Source organism: Artemia franciscana, chromosome 2 (assembly GCF_032884065.1).
Source record: "Artemia franciscana chromosome 2, ASM3288406v1, whole genome shotgun sequence".
NCBI lineage: Eukaryota > Metazoa > Arthropoda > Branchiopoda > Anostraca > Artemiidae > Artemia > Artemia franciscana.
The window spans coordinates 47,573,529-47,590,630 of record NC_088864.1 but is presented as its reverse complement, the minus strand read 5'-3'; the positions used below and the strand labels follow the sequence as shown (position 1 = coordinate 47,590,630).

General features: G+C 34.9%; 1 protein-coding gene across 2 annotated transcripts in view; it reads left to right on the top strand.

Annotated features, from left to right (window-relative positions):
* The window catches only part of LOC136042857 (uncharacterized), a 138,198-nt gene that overhangs the window by 30,613 nt on the left and 90,483 nt on the right, over positions 1-17,102 (top strand). For both annotated transcript variants that reach the window (XM_065727792.1, XM_065727787.1), the window contains exon 2: positions 7,519-7,639. In XM_065727792.1, the coding sequence (XP_065583864.1) occupies positions 7,525-7,639 (115 nt within the window). In that variant the 5' untranslated portion in view covers positions 7,519-7,524. The remainder of the gene's footprint in view (positions 1-7,518; positions 7,640-17,102) is intronic.

The window sequence follows — 17,102 nt, the reverse complement described above, 5'->3', positions numbered from 1 at the left end:
CCCCCCCCTGCCAAAAATGTATGCATGCTTCCCGTTAACAAATACTATGCGTAAACAATAGACAATTTTTTTTAGCTTAAAGACCTTTCCCTGGGGCGTGGGGGGTCATGTTTTATCAAAAGGCATTTTATTGGGCCTTTCAAATATGATGAAGAAAATGGATATCTCAAAATTTTTATCAGAAAATTTCGAGAAAAAGAAGCGAGGGAGGGGGTCTATTTGCCCTCGAATCTTTTTGGTCACTGAAAAAGAGTACTAGAACTTTTAATTTCTGTTTGAATAGGTCCTCTCCCATTATTCTAGGACCACTGGGTCAATACAATTTTCCCTGGAAAAAACAAAACAAAAAACAAACAAATAAACACGCATCCGTGATCTTTCTTCTGGCAAAAAATAGAAAATTTCACAGTTTTGCAGATAGGAGGTTGAAACCTCTACAATAATGTCTACCATAAGACTTTTAAAGGGTGTTTCCCCCTTTTTTGAAAATAAGGCAAATCTTCTCAGGCTCATAGCCCTTGATGGGTAACGTTAAACTTGATCAAAAATATATATTTGGAATCAGCATAATAAGTCAGTTCTTTTGATATATCTATTGGTATTGAAATTCCATTTTTAGAGTTTCGGTTACTATTGAGCCGTGTCGCTCCTTACTTGCAGCTCGTTACCACGAACTGGTAGATCAATCCATAGTGCGGAAGTTTGCAGACCTGTATCTGTAAGAATTATACCCTTACGGATAACAGAGAGAAAAGTGAATCAATCTATACATTTAATTAAAATGTATTAAATAACTAAATAAATTTCCGCCGATTAAATAAATTTCGGTTACGACACATTCAAAACAAGTTTCAAACAGTTCGTGGTAACGAACTGTAGTAAGGAGCGACCAGGCTCAATAGTAACCAAAACTCTAAAAAATGGAATTTTGATACCAATAGCTACATCAAAAGAATCGAATTTTAATGCTGATTTAAATATATAAGTTTCATCAAGTTTAGTCTTACCCATCAAAAGTTACGAGCCTGAGAAAATTTGCCTTATTTTAGAAAATAGGGGAAAACACCCCCTAAAAGTCATAGAATCTTAACGAAAATCACATCATCAGATTCAGCGTATCAGAGAACCCTATTGTAGAACTTTCAAGCTCCTATCTACAAAAATGTGGAATTTTGTATTTTTTGCCAGAAGGCAGATCACGGATACGTGTTTATTTGTTTGTTTGTTTGTTTGTTTTTTTCCCCAGGGATGATCGTATCGACCCAGTGGTCCTAGAATCTTGCTAGAGGGCTCATTCTAACGGAAATGAAAATTTCTAGTTCCCTTTTTAAGTGACGAAAAAAATTGGAGGGCACCTAGGCCCCCTCCCACGCTAATTATTTTCCCAAAGTCAACGGATCAAAATTCTGAGATAGCCGTTTTTTTCAGCGTAGTCGAAAAACCTTATAACTATGTCTTTGGGGACGACTTACTCCCCTACAGTCCCCGTGGGAGGGGCTACAAGTTACAAACTTTGACCAGTGCTTACATATAGTAATGCTTATTGGGAAGTGTACAGACGTTTTCAGGGGGATTTTTTTGGTTGGGGGAAGGGTTGACAAGAGGGGGATATGTTGGGGGAACTTCCCATCGAGGAATTTGTCATGGGGGAAGAAAATTTCCATGAAGGGAGCGCCGGATTTTCTAGCATTATTAAAAAAAAACAATGAAAAAATAAATATGAAAAGTTTAACCTTATAACTATGTCTTTGGGGACGACCTACTCCCCCAAAGTCCCCGTGGGAGGGGCCACAAGTTACAAACTTTGACCAGTGCTTACATATAGTAGGGCTTATTGAGAAGTGTACAGACGTTTTCAGAGGGATTTTTGGTTGGGGGGAGGGGTTGACAAGAGGGGGATATGTCGGGGGTACTTTCCATCGAGGAATTTGTCATGGGGGAAAAAATTTCCTTGAAGGGAGCGTAGGATTTTCTAGCATTATTTAAAAAAAACAATGAAAAACTAAATATGAAAAGTTTTTTCAACTGGAAGTAGCAGCATTAAAACTTAAAACGAAGAGAAATTATTATGCATATGAGAGGCTCACCTCCTCCTAATACCTCGATCTTTACGCTAAAGTATTTTTAGTAATTTCAGCCATTTATTCTACGGCTTTTGTGATTCAGGGGCTATTTTTAATGAATTGGGACAAAATTTAATCTCTAGTGTAAAGAACGAGGTACTGACGAGGGGGTGAACCCCTCATATATGTAATAAAAACATGAGAATTCAAAAGTTCGTTGCGTAAGCTAATTTATAAGTTACGTTTATCTTTTACTAATAAAAACATTCGGAAAAAATTAAAAGTTCTAGTTGCCTTTTTAAGTAACCAAAAAATCACAGGGCAACTAGGCTTCCTCAACCGTTCCTTTTTTTCTCAAAATCATTCGATCAAAACTATGAGAAAGCCATTTAGCCAAAAAAAAAACTTGCAAATTTCGTGTTAATTATTCCTCTGCGGAGAGCCAAAATCAAAACATGCATTGATTCAAAAACGTTCAGAAATTAAATAAAAAAAACAAGGTTTTTTAGCTGAAAGTAAGGAGCGACATTAAAATTTAAAACGAACAGAAATTACTTCGTATATGAAAGGGGCTGCTTCCTCATCAACGCCCCGCTCTTTACGCTAAAGTTTGACTCTTTCTCTCAACTCTGCTTTTTAAAACAGTAAAAAACTTTAGCGTAAAGAGCTTTAGTTATATACATTCATAGACTTGACCTCAATATCAGAATAGTCTTTGATACAATCCTCTTTAAAAGGTATAAAAAAAGAATAATATAACTATCTACATCTTCCCAAAATTGATTTGTTGTTATTTATATTGTTTGAAGAGAAATTTTATCTACCTTTCAAATAAATAAAGTATACTTCTTTCATCTTGAGAAACAAGCTAGAATTCAAAGCCGAATTTGACACACAGGGTAATTTTATTTCAACTCCAAAGAAGTATCTGAAAAATGAGGCGAATAAAAAAATGTTAGTTATATATAGAGCTATATTAAAAGCTCTTTCATCTGAGAACAGAGTTAATAAAAGCAATTTTAAGGCTTTCTAAATAGAAACGATTCTCGTTTAAGTCCCGAAACATTCGTAAAGCTGAATCACCTTAAGAAAGCTTGTAACATTTGCATGTGTTTCATAAATATTTAAACATATTAGGAATATTTTGAGTGTAAAATGATCAGCAGTAGTCCCTCAAAAAATAAAAATTTATGTCTTCGACCATATAATTTGCTTTAGGATGTTTCGTCTGAAATTTCAGGTATCCATAGAAGATCTATAGTTTTTTATTTAGCTTTTATGTTTATATAAGCAATTCATTCGTTGATCAAATTAAAGAGTACTAATTTTTATTGCTTAACATCGTCGAATTCCCTGTCTTCATATCTTCACCATTCCAAAACTTTCCCAGTTCCAAGGACCAGTTACCAAAAAGTTGATGGAAAATACACTTAAAATAATCATGGAAGAAAATGTGACCACTTCTATGACAGTTTAGCACCAACCACAGGATGCATCCACTCTGAATGCTAATTAAATAAAAAACAAGTTTTTTGAAATGAAAGTAAGGAGCGACATTAAAACTTAAAACGAACAGAAATTACTCCGTATATGAAAGGGGCTTTTCCTCCTCGACACCCCGCTCCTTACGCTAAAGTTTTTTATTGTTTTAAAAAGTAGAGTTGCGGGAAAGAATCAAACTTTAGCGCAAGGAGCGGGGTGTCGAGGAGGAAAAGCCCCTTTCATATACGGAGTAATTTCTGTTCGTTTTAAGTTTTAATGTCGCTCCTTACTTTCATTTCAAAAAACTTGTTTTTTTTATTTAATTTGAGAAAGTTTTTGAATTAATGCATGTCTGATTTTGGCGCTCCGTACATAAATTATTAAAATGAAATTTGCATATTAATTCTTTTTTTGGCTAAATGGCTTTCTCTTAGTTTTGATCAGACGATTTTGAGAAATAAGGGGTGGGGAAGGAGGCCTAGTTGCCCTCCAATTTTTCGGTTACTTAAAAAGGCGACTAGATCTTTTAATTTTCAACAAACGTTTTTATTAGTAAACAAAATACGCAACTTAAGAATTAACTTACGTAACACACTTTTATATTCTTATATTTTTGATTATATATATGAGAGGGTTGGTCCCCTCGTTAATACCTTGCTCTTCACACTAAATCTTGTTTTGTCCCAATTCTTTAAGAATGACCCCTGAATCAGAAAGGCCGTAGAATAAATAGTTGAAATTACTTAAATTTTTTTTTAGCATAAAGAGCGAAGTATTTATCTCCTCCTAAATACCTCGCTCTTTATGCTAAAGTATTTTTAGAACCCCTCATCTGCGTAATAATCTATGTTTGTTTTAAGTTTTAATGCTTCTCCTTACTTTCAACTGAAAAAACTTTTTCATGTTTATATTTTCATTGTTTTTTTTTATAGTAATGCTAGAAAGTCCTGCGCCCTTTTCATTGAATTTTTCTTCCCCCATGAAATATTCCTCCAAGGAAAGATCCTCCCATATAGCCCCCTCCCCTGAACCCCACACCCAAACCAAAAAAATCCCCTTGATAACGTCGGTACACTTCCCAGTAACTATTACTGTGTGTAAACATTGGTCAAAGTTTGTAACTTGCAGCCCCACCACCAGGGACTGTGGGGGGTAAGTCATCCCCAAAGACATAGTTATTATGGTTTTCGACTATGCGGAACAAAACGGCTATCTCAAAATTTTGATCCGTTGACTTTGGGAAAAAAACGAGCGTGGGAGGGGGCCTAGGTGCCCTCCAATTTTTTTGGTCACTTAAAAAGGGAACTAGAACTTTTTATTTCCGTTAGAATGAGCCCTCTTGCAACACTCTAGGACCACTTGGTCGATACGATGACCCCTGGAAAAAAAAAAAAAACAACAACAAATAAACACGCACCCGTGATTTGTCTTCTGGCAAAAATACGAAATTCCACATTTTTGTAGATTGGACCTTGAAATTTTTTCTATAGGGTTTTCTGATACTCTGAATGCGATGGTGCGATTTTCGTTAAGATCCTGTGACTTTTAGGGGGTGTTACCCCCTTTTTTCCAAAATAAGGCAAATTTTCTCAGGCTCGTAACTTTTGATGACAAAGACTAAATTTGATGAAACGTATATATTTAAAATCAGCATAAAAATCCGATTCTTTTGGTATTTCTTTTAGCATCGAAATTCCGTTTTTTAGAGTTTCGTTTACTATTGAGCCGGGTCGCTCCTTACTACAGTTTGTTACCACGAACTGTTTGATTCCCATATTCGGTTAAGTTTCACTCTAATAGTTATGGGAATATTCCAACCCGCTTGGAAGTGCTTCAAGGTGGTGTTCTTTCACCGTATCTTTTCAGTATTTGTATCGCAGTGTGTTATACAAAATTATGCCCTTTCTTTTTTGTAATTTGGTAAATGTCTTTGTATTACATATGCGGATGATATACTTCTAGATCTAGCCGTTCTTGATCTAGCCTCTCGAATTCCGTATCATCTATTTCAAAACATTTCAAAACTGTTGGTCTGTCATTGAATATTGATAAGTGTGAGTACCTAGTCTTTAATGCAAAGTCTATGCCCATTTAAAATCCGCATTCTAACTTCTCCATCCATTGTGTCTCTGATTTGCGGCGGTCAAGCATTCATATTTATTGGAATCTACTAGCTTTTAGGATCAATATTGTACGGCATATTAAAGAAAACTTAAAGCGGGTTATGGTAAAATAGTAGCTAATCGTGGTTATTATTATCGAAAAGCGATTGCATTGCTATACACTAGTTTTTCCGACCATTCAATACTTTTCCTATCTGGTATTTCACCTATCCTGAAAAAAAGACAAGATCTGGCTGAATTGTGTATATTATATTTCCGCTATTGTAAGTTTCTGTTTCATCTACCCCGGTCTTATAGGAAAAAGAAAATAATTCGGTATTTCGGGGCTTCTGACATTATTACTCCTTGCGGAAGTTAGGCTCAAAACTGGAAAAGGATTATATTTTTTCTCTGGGCCCCTTCCACCTCTTAGTCCGTTTATTTTCCCATTAGTTTTCACCTGTTTTCGCTTTATAGTTGTGTTATCTCTTAGCAGTTCTTTCGTTAGTTGAGTTATGGTTGTGGTATATATGTTCTATCGCTCGTATAGTTGCGTTATTTTCAAATTATACTCCATAATAGAGAGGCTCCGAACACCCAGCATTGTATATTAAGCTCTGAATTTGACGTTTTTTTCTAACGTGATCAGATTCGTCCTGCGCCCTGCGCCCTTTTCATTGAATTTTTATTCCTCCATGACATTTTTCTCCAAGGAAAGATCCTCCAACATAGCCCCCTCCCCCCAACCCTACCCCCAAAACCAAAAAATCCCCCTGAAAACGTCTGTACACTTCCCAATAACCATTATTATATGTAAACACTGGTCGAAGTTTGTAACTTGCAGCCCCTCCCCCAGGGACTGTGGGGAGTAAGTCATCCCCAAAGACATAGTTATTATGGTTTTCGACTATGCTGAACAAAATGGCTATTTCAAAATTTTGATCCGTTGACTTTGGGGAAAAAATGAGCGTGGGAGGGGGCCTAGATGCCCTCCAATTTTTTTGGTCACTTAAAAAGGGCACTAGAACTTTTCATTTCCGTTAGAATGAGCCCTCTTGCAACATTCTAGGACCACTTGGTCGATACGATGACCCCTGGGGAAAACCAAAAAAAAACCAAAAAACAAACAAATAAACACGCACCCGTGATTTGTCTTCTGGCAAAAAATGCAAAATTCCACATTTTTGCAGATAGGAGCTTGAAACTTCTACATTAGGGTTCTCTGATACGCTGAATCTGATGGTGTCATTTCCGTTAAGATCCTATGACTTTTAGGGGGTGTTTCCCCCTATTTTCCTAAATAAGGCAAATTTTCGCAGGCTCGTAACTTTTGATGGGTAAGATTAAACTTGATGAAACTTATATATTTAAAATCAGCATTAAAATGCGATTCTTTTGATGTAGCTATTGATATCAAAATTCAATTTTTTAGAGTTTTGGTTACTATTGAGCCGGATCGCTCCTTGCTACAGTTCGTTACCACGAACTGTTTGATTGATTTACTGCACAAAGTGTTGAAAATGTTAAAAAAACATGTTCATTATTTTGATGTTAATCTAGATGAAACACATGTCACGGCCTATATATATATATATATATATATATATATATATATATATATATATATATATATATATATATATATATATATATATATATATATATATATATATATATATATTCGTGTATATATTCGATCAAAGAAAATGTGTTTTTGGACTTTTTAGCATTAAGTAAGTCACAGTGCCCTCTGCCCCCTCCCTACCCCAATAAATGCAGGATCAATTGGTGCTATTCAATGCTACTTAATTGGTAAGGATAGTAGAGCCCATCAATCGTGGTTAAAAATAGAGCAAAGCTTTTTTTTACAGGCAACAATGGCACAGTCATTGGTTATATGTATACTGCTGGCGTTATTTACCTCAAGTTTCGCCCTACCAAAACCAAGTCATAACAAGGATTTTAGTTCAAAAAGAGTAAAGAGAGATAATGGTAAGTTGAATCTAAACATTCAACTTTTAAGTGTTTTGTTATGCTATGCTAACCATGTATGTTGGCCCATATGCATGAGCTACTAGATGTGTGCATGTGTGTGCAGCTAAACAACCGATTGACTTATCTATGCTTCACTATGACCAGAGATCGCGGGGATTGACTTTGGGTGTATCCTTATATGAAGTCATCACATATATTCCAAATTTAGTCTGAATCTAAAACTAAATCCAATTTAGCTAGAAGTTCTATGGTTTGATTATTCAATGCATAGATGTACACATCAAAAATATAAGAGGAGGCGGTGTTTGAAGAAAAACTGGTGATTCTAATAAAACATGAACTTTGCATTTTTTTTTAACAAACTTACAGTGGGAAACATCTTTGGACGACTATTTGTAGAGAGAGGGGCCCACTGTATGCAGGCTGGATACAAATTAAAATATTCATCAAATCTAACTTACATTTCACTATTTAATGAGGTTCTAATTTCTCTAATACTACAAATAGAATATACGATTTTAATAATATCTGTCGGCTTTTAAAGTAAGAACAGGAAAGAATAAGGAATAGAAAAGGAATAAAAAACACCAAATTGGCAAGTTTGCACGGTAAATCATTTACTGATCTTAGCGGCCACTGCGACTAGGGTATTCTTAGTAAAAAGAAAAACTGCAAGTGAATTATCAAGTAGGAAAAATGATCGTAGAACAGATTTGTGATGTGTGAATAAGACAATCTTTGATTGATCTGCAGCCAAATTAGAAGCTAGAAAAGTATTTTCAAGTACATGTCTCTATCTCTTTTCCCCACAGGGACATTGAATTCTCAGGAAGTAGAGAACTTCTGCAATAGGTGAATGAAACTTCCGGTGGAGGCTTTGGAATCCAAATTAGAATTCAGACAATGGTTTTCTAGCTCAAACTCCACTACTTCCTTGATCAAACCTTTACATTCCTTACTTTTATTTCCTTACTTCCTTCTACTCCTCTACTTCCTTATTTCAATGAAATTTGGTCTAAACTTTCAAAGAACAAATAAAATTCGATTTAAACTTGACTCTTTTTATGGGATCCAGCATACAGAGGCCAACAGTCCCACATGGTCAGACACTAATCCAGGCTCTTTTTTCAAAGTCAAAATACTCGTTTGGTATATAAAACATATTTCCATGCCCTACTTTGGGCTACAGATGTAGTCTTGAATGATTCAAGCCTTAGTGGGCTACTTCCCAATTTTGCTAATAGCCTTTATTCTCCGCTTTTAACATAAATTTCAGATAGAAAAAAGGAAAAAGTAATAAGGAAAGAATCTGAAAATCGTTTCATCCATAAACAGAAAAAAAACATGTCAAAATATATAGTATTTTTCTTGGACATGCTTAGAAATTTCCTCAGTGATTTTTTTGTTTGCTCAGCCAATTTGTTTGTTTATATAGTTACCCACTCCGTAGTATTTTAGATCTTTTCTTTACTTGGATATTACCAAGAGATGAAGAGCCTTCCGACTAAAAGGAATTATTGCATTTCCAGAGAGACCTAAACCTGGCATTTTTGAAAACTGTCTTATGAATGTAATTATTTGACTTTGTCACGTCTTTCCCAAAGGACTTTCTTTAATAGTTTCTTCCGTAAAGGTTGGAGTTCCCTGGAAAACAAAGTACATGGGAGAATTCTGGGAATCCTACGATGATTTTTAGTGACAGGGCTCGAATACAAATGCCTAAAGTTGAGAAAAATTGGCATATTGCTTCGTTCTTTTCCATTTCATGTTTTCTTAAAAAAGAAAATATTTTACATATTAAAATCCATGTATGTGCAAAACAACCCCTCATAAGCCCTAAGGCCTAGACTAATCAACTCAGAGACTCACTTGACTTTTCCCAAAGTCAAGTGTTCCCTCACATAGGTCGCGAAAAAAAAGATCAAAATTACTGCCTGAGCTTGGAAATCGCATCATCTGGTACACAACTCAACCTAGAAACATCTTACGCGAATACAGTTCTGCCTCTCAGTGTCAGTTCTAGGGAAGGGAAATTGACATATGATGTGGATACGAAGGAAAGGAGGCCCATTGATATTCAGCCTCACAGTGTCAGTTCTAGGGGAGACGAATTGACATATGAAGTGGATACGGAGGGAAGGAGGCCCATTAATTTTAATTTAAGTTAGGTAATTCCCATTTTTCAAACCACTATCTAAATTAATCTTAAACTAGCTCTTGCGTTAGTTTTAAATTGAGAAGCTCCCAACTTTTTAAGTACACCCTGATTACCATGTACATATGCTGCCATTTTACAAAATTTTGAAGGTAGCTTTCTCTGTTAAAATAAGGAAAAGGGGTCATCACTACTTAACGGGACAATATAGATTCTCCTTTCCCATTCTTTTTTGCAAAACCAACCCTGTAGTAACTCCAGAACCAAACATCCACAAACACTACCACAAACGCAGCTCTTAACACTTCTTTTTAATTCATTTAAATGAGGTTTTTTCCAAAAACACAAATAACAGGAACAAACGTGTACACTGAGAGCCAACAGAGAGTTATGCTCGTATAAAAGGATCCTTGAATGTCAATTAGCCTTGGGTCCAGTGCTCAAAAAAGTATTTAAGTATAAGTACCAAGTACTCAGACAAAATTGTAATTAAGTATCAGTACTAAGTAATCGAAGTGTATTGTACTTAAGTACGGAAGTACAAAACTTGAAGGCTTTTCTTGCATGATAAAGAATATGGTTGGGTCGTCAGGAAAGAAACTGATATTAGTTGTTCAATTATTGGCAGTGGAAAAGTGAAAAGGAACTCCATTCTAGTACCAACAGGGCTATATCCAGGAGATTACCAGTTTTGAACCCCCTCCCCTAAAAAGCTTCTCCGACTTGCAAATTCATCTAGAAAATGCCCTAATCTTACCTGGGGATGTTAGAAAAAGTCCATTAGAGGGTGATTTTTTTGTAGCCCCCCTCCCCAGATAAATCTTTTTCGGTAAAACCCCTCCCGAACGATGATCCTGGATACGGCCTTGAGTACCACTCACAACAACTCAGCCTCAACCATATGAGAACTTTTATAGCAAACAAAACACCCAAAATTGGCGTCTCATTCATTATAATAATATAAACTGTCTAATAATTATTCCAGCATAGACTTTCATACCGGCTTCATTTTTTAGAGAGAGAAGGATTTATTGGCAAAACATATAAACAAAACATTATTGCTAATTCCCCTAAAAAGCAAAGCTCGTCTGTGTGGGAAGTAAAGAAAATAAAATCCTTAAAACAAAAAGAACACTTCGCCATCGACACCACTAATACCTCCATACTAAACAAAAAATACAAAAGAATATCATAGATTATACATTTCCCCCGGGAACATCATATCAACAAAACCCCCACAATAAATAAATCAAGACTCATATTCAGCAAAAAAAAAGTTTATTAATGTTTTTTCTAAATATATTGGGGACTCCAATAATCTTAATATCACTAGTTAAATTATTCCATTTCTGTGTGCCTCTATAAAAAAACAGATAAACATGAACGGGAAGAAATACCTGTTAGTGCATAGAAGTCAACACTACTCCTTGTATTGTGAGAATGAACAGCAGACCTAATGGACAACAAATCGCCAAAACAATGTGGCTGAATATCCTGCTGCAGTCCAAGAATAAACCACAATTTGTTGAATTCACGAAGGGCAATAGCCGGCAAAATTTTCAAAGTTGGGTAAAATAATTTCTAGAACACACTTGCGTGGAGACATGCCGGCTAAAATCCTTACTGCTTGATTTTGTATAGGCTACCTCTTATTGCTTTTAAAATAGAAGAAAAAGTAGAGAGCCGAATACTCCAAACTATAAAGCATATATTGTTGTATTAAAGGAAAATAAAGATGGTGAAGGATAGACTTAGGAAGAAAATGTTGGGAGTTTCTTCATTATACCTAGTTTTCTTGCTAGAATTTTGCTAGTTAAAGTTACATGTTTCTTAAAAGACAAACAATTTTAGAGTTTAGTCTATTACAATCCTGAGGTATTTTAATGACGCAGTCCGTTTTTTAGCACCATTGGACATATCTAATTCCTTGATCCATGGGTAAAAGTCCGGTGATTACAAGAAAATAATAAAGTTGGACTTAACTATGTTAAACCTTAGTTTATTTACCCTCAGCCGTGATACAATTCTATTAGCTGATTCTTTCATGGAAACCTGCAGCAGAGAAGAATAATTTAATTAGACATATTGATAACGATCACTTAAAAAACTTCTTAAGAAATTTAAAGATTTTCCCCTCAAACCATACACCTCACACTTCTGAAGTAGAAGTTCATCGAAAGCTTTCATCAGATCTAAAAATACAGCACCTACTTTAAAACCCTTATCTAATACATCATTAATAATGACTGTGAAATAAATCATCGCCTATTTTGCTGTCCTTTTTCGACGGAACCCAAGTTGTTTCTCTACCAGTAACTTATGATCCTCTAAAAACTCATCATTCTAATGCTAAAACACTTCTTTAAAACACGGGAAATGATGAGTAAAATAAGTATCGGTCTTTAGTTTCCTGGGCGATTTTGAATACTACCCTCATGAATTGGGGTTACAAGGCCAACCTTAAAACAATCTGGGAATTCCCTGACAAAAACACTCATTAATTAATCCAGATAAGACTTCAGACATAAGAGGGAAAATACATTTAAGTGTTTATGAAGTAATTTGATTGCTTCCAGATGAATTACTACGCAAACCAAAATAATTTTTTTTTAATTTAATCAACTCTTACAAGTCGAAGCTGAAGAGATTCATCAATTGGGTCCCTCAGTAAGGACTTGAGCGGAGAATCAGTACTATCAGGTACAACTTACATAGCTAGATTCATACCATTATTGGAAAAAAAACTCTAAAATTCATTGTAAATATCATTTTCAAACTTCTAAGTCTCTCCCATTGTACTAATCAATTAGTCAGGTACACTATTTATTTTTAATCCAATCCCTTCTTTAATTAGTCCCCAGGTTTTCTCAGGGCATCCTTCTACCTCCTTAAACTTTTCCCCAAATATTTATTTTTTTTATTTCTTAAAGATGCATTCAACCTATTTCTATAAATTTTATATAATTGCTTATTTTCTTGAGTCGAGTTAGTTATTTGAGCTCTAAACAATTTATCTCTTACGTTTATTTGCTTCAAAATAACAGAACTAATCCAAATTTTTTTACTTGAATGTTTTCCATTGAACGGTTAAAATGTGACCACTTGACTTATCAAACTCTACAACTTCATCCATCTTCATAAAATAGAACAAACCTTGAATTTGCCTTCTGAACTTCGCCTGGAACTTCATACCAATCTACCTTTTCTATATCATTTTTAAGTTTTAACCATCGCATTTTGGTTGATCTCTGGAGTTCTTGATTTTTGCCTTCAACCTCTTTGTTGCAGTCCTAAATCTAGCTGAAACTCTAAAGTGGTTGGAAACATCGTTGATAAGGACCCTGGGAAGATTCAAGGGCGCATTAGAAAGGATATTATCCAGAAGCTTATCTGTCGTTCCCGCAATCTTTATAGGGATATTTAAGCAAGGATGAAACCCACCAGAGAGACTTCTATTAATAAATTCAGTGCTAGTAGATGACTGACCTATAAGGTCAATATTAAAATCACCAACAATAAAACATAGCATAGAGTTAACCTGGAGTTTTATGGATTGTTCTTCAACTAGGTCCATAGAGTCACGGAGCAGGCTCTGTGGAGGTTTATAAGCTGCAACAATACAAAAGTTCAAATTCTCTCTAGCAATATGCAGATCAAAACACTCGCAAACTTTCTCTCTGCATACTGTAAGATCTTTTCTTATTGAAGTCTTATGCTCAGCCTGAATATAAGCTACTATGCCTCCGTGTTGGTGATACTCTCGATTGTAGCCAGGGTTATCTAGTAAGTGCTAAATTATGCGCAGAATTCAGTCCCTGACAATTAAAATGGAAAATGTTAAGGTAAAGCAGCCCTCATCACAATACAAAGGTATTCTTTTTAAAAATATACCTTGGTGGTTAATTTTGGAAAATCTCAGTAGCATTAATATCTAAATTTCTATTTATCATTTCATTAAACTGGCTGGAAAAGTCAACCCTTCGACTTTCAAGTTTCATGACATTACTGTTCTCAGGAGCAAACAATATCTCTAACCATTATCAATGAAAGTTAATAGATGTGATGGTATAAGGTGGCGACGGCGAAAAAAATCATTATCAATTAAATATATATCTAGACTTAAATAAATACAAAAAAAATGACAAAATATATCCCGTCAAAGCAGACATAGAATTTAAAAAAAGTATTAACGAAAGCTTTATGGCACAAAGCAAAACCATTCAAAAGACATCAGCCTGCTACCATCCACTCAAAGAATTTTTCCATTACCAAAAATTTAAAATTCTTTAATCACATATAAAAAGCACATTAACCCAAACATTTCAAATTCATCTTTATCAGCATTTCTTTATCTATTTGATTAAACCAAGTGAAAAAAGTTAATGTCACCAAGTGACATTAATCAATAAGTAAACTAAACACATTCAATAAAACACTCAATTTCTTAGCACATCTGGAAGCTGTGTGGAAGCTTATGTGCTAGTTCCTTAATCCATTCGTCACACGTAAATATTACTTTAATACCACCCAGACGTTCAAACTGAAGATATGGCGGAAGTGTGTTTTATACCCATGAAATGATACCCATCGATTTAAGACATATTTTTTTTCATATATTTTTTTTCTTGCCTTTCTCACAGAAAATGGGGCATCATCATTCACATAAATGTTTACCTGGTTTGCTATCTTTCTTCCTTTAAGCTTCTTCCCTTTTTAAAGTATTTTAATCTTGTTTATAGGGTTTTTTACATTAACCTTAGAATATTCCTTATCTTTTTTTTTATTATAATGATTCCGTTCTTGAGTTTTGTTTAAAAAAAGGTTTGTATTTTCAAATAGTCTTTTATCACCTTATATCTGAGTGTCGCATCTGAACGTCGCATTGAGCATTGCTTACGTTGGTGTTTTAAGATGAATAAAGAAAATGAAGCTCGATTCTGTTTTCTCGGATGCATCACCAATCAGAATACTTAATTGATGGCGTTAACGCGTAAATAAAGATATGGAAGTCAAAATGAACAAAATATTAGCTTTACGTGGCTGTTTTATTAAATTCGGATGTAGTGAGGCAGCATTGCTTATCACACCGATGTGAACAATTACATTTACTTAAAAAGCCTAAGTTCAGTCTTCATTGACAGATTCTTGCACCAGATTCACGAATCTGGACCAATGAATACCGATCATTTTTTGACAGATTCACAGAACCGTCAACAGATGACTGGTCTTCATTGGTCCGGACTCCGGAATCTGGCGTCAGAATCTGTCATTGAAGACTGAACTCAAATCATGAAAACTTCGTCTAAACAGTTGCCATAGCACTATGATCAATAGCATAGTCTAATATCCCACTACTTTGAAAAAAGATCTGTGAAAAAAAGTCCTTATTTTAATTAGGAGTCAAGACATCTTTGTCTACTACTGGTAGTAAAATCCTCTCGAACTTAGCATCTTGTAATCGGTCTCTTTTTGCAGTCAATACATCTCCTAGAATGGAATATAGGCGTTCAACAGGTGCAGATGATGGGAGAGGGCTATTAAATTTCTTAAGCAGTTTTCCAATTTTCGGATAGTCTTTCAGAGAATCAAGGGCTCTTCTCTTGGCTCGAAGAAATCTGAAGAATTCAGCTTTGAGACTGGAGTCTATATTTACTTCTTGATCACTGACAGTATCATCATCTTCCATAGACGAAAATAAATCATTAGTCTCATTTGTACCAGACTCCTCAGTACCTTCAGCCAGCTCATCGCTGGAGACGAGCATGATCACTTTTTTCATTTCTAAGTTCGCTATGTCTTTTATTCGGTTTTTTGGCCTTGAAAGGCTGGAGTCAAGTATAGTAATTTAAAACTTGGGTGAGCGCAAGTAGCTATGCCTAGTTCACTGAAGGCTCTCCCTTCCCATACCATTGAGAAAAAATGCGAGAGGCGTTCGTACAAACCACTCTAAATGGCCTTTACTAATGACAAAGCATGCTTGAGAATATGGATATTCTGAAGTCCTTTTAGTTTAGTCTCTAAAACATAAAGTACCGGCAAAACAGCACCAAGTTAGAAATTTGTTTCGCCCTGCCAAAAATCTAAGGCTTGGCACAATAGATCTGTAATAAGCACATACTTCTTAAGCAGATCCCTATCCATCGGCTTCAACTTCGAAAGTTTCAGTTCATCACAGGACCTGGATAACTTTTCCGCATCAGATATGTCTGCAACACAATTTTCTGCACCATAGAGAGTTCCAGTATGTAGCATTTGGTACGGCTGGGTGCTTTCAAGTAGTTTCCAAAAGTTTGTCGGCAGCTTTTGTGCTATGATTTGTCGCATTTCATATGCTCTGGCATTTGGACTTGGCGGATTGATTAAGTCTTTGAAATGAAACTTTAACAATTGCTCGCCCACCATTTTTTTGCGCAATCAGGTTCAGTGAATAAATGCAGCATCTCAAATTCTCTGGGAGAGAAAAATTTAAAAACCATTATTTATTACAAATAAATAATATTACACTTATATTTATATCAAAAATAACAATATTTCTAATAATGTTGCATTAAAATTTATTATAGATGTTCTTCATTTATAGTAAGCTCAACATTTTGAAATTTGTTCTAATTTCTAAACGACTTTAGAGAAGTTCAAGACAAAAATGTACTCGGTACTTAAGCACTGATAAGTACACGAAAAATGTATTTAAATATGTACTTAAAGTACTCTTCAAAAAATATTTAAAGTATGCATTTAAGTGTTTGGAACTGTACTTAAGTACATACTTAAGAACATATATTTAAGTATCGACCGATGTCAATGCAGTAATATTCGGTGTTACGCTGAAACAAAAAGTAACATTTAGAGGAGAAAGGGACAGAGGAAATTAACCCGGTGCCATAAAGCGATAGCAACATAGTCCTGAAATGGAATGGAAACTAAGACAGCCAAAGTTATATCTTCTATTATTTTTTTCTTTAACAGTCTACGACGAGTCAAAGCCTTGAATTTATAATTTCATCCAAACTTACTACTATAAAAGAAATTTAGTACTTTATCGAAAATCTAGTTCTATCACTTTTCACTCAATGGAATTAATGGATTGCAAAACAAATAGAATAATAAAAGTTAATTAAAGGGGGAAAAGAAGATAATAATTGTAAAATCAGTTTGTTGGACTCGTATTTTAGAAATGCCTAAGTGATAAATAAACGAAATTCAGATTTAGGTTTCTGCAAAATCATTCTGTATCAAATAGCATTGTATTCACGAATCGAACAACTGCAAAAGAAAAAATAAAGATCATTCGATGTAAACAGGTTG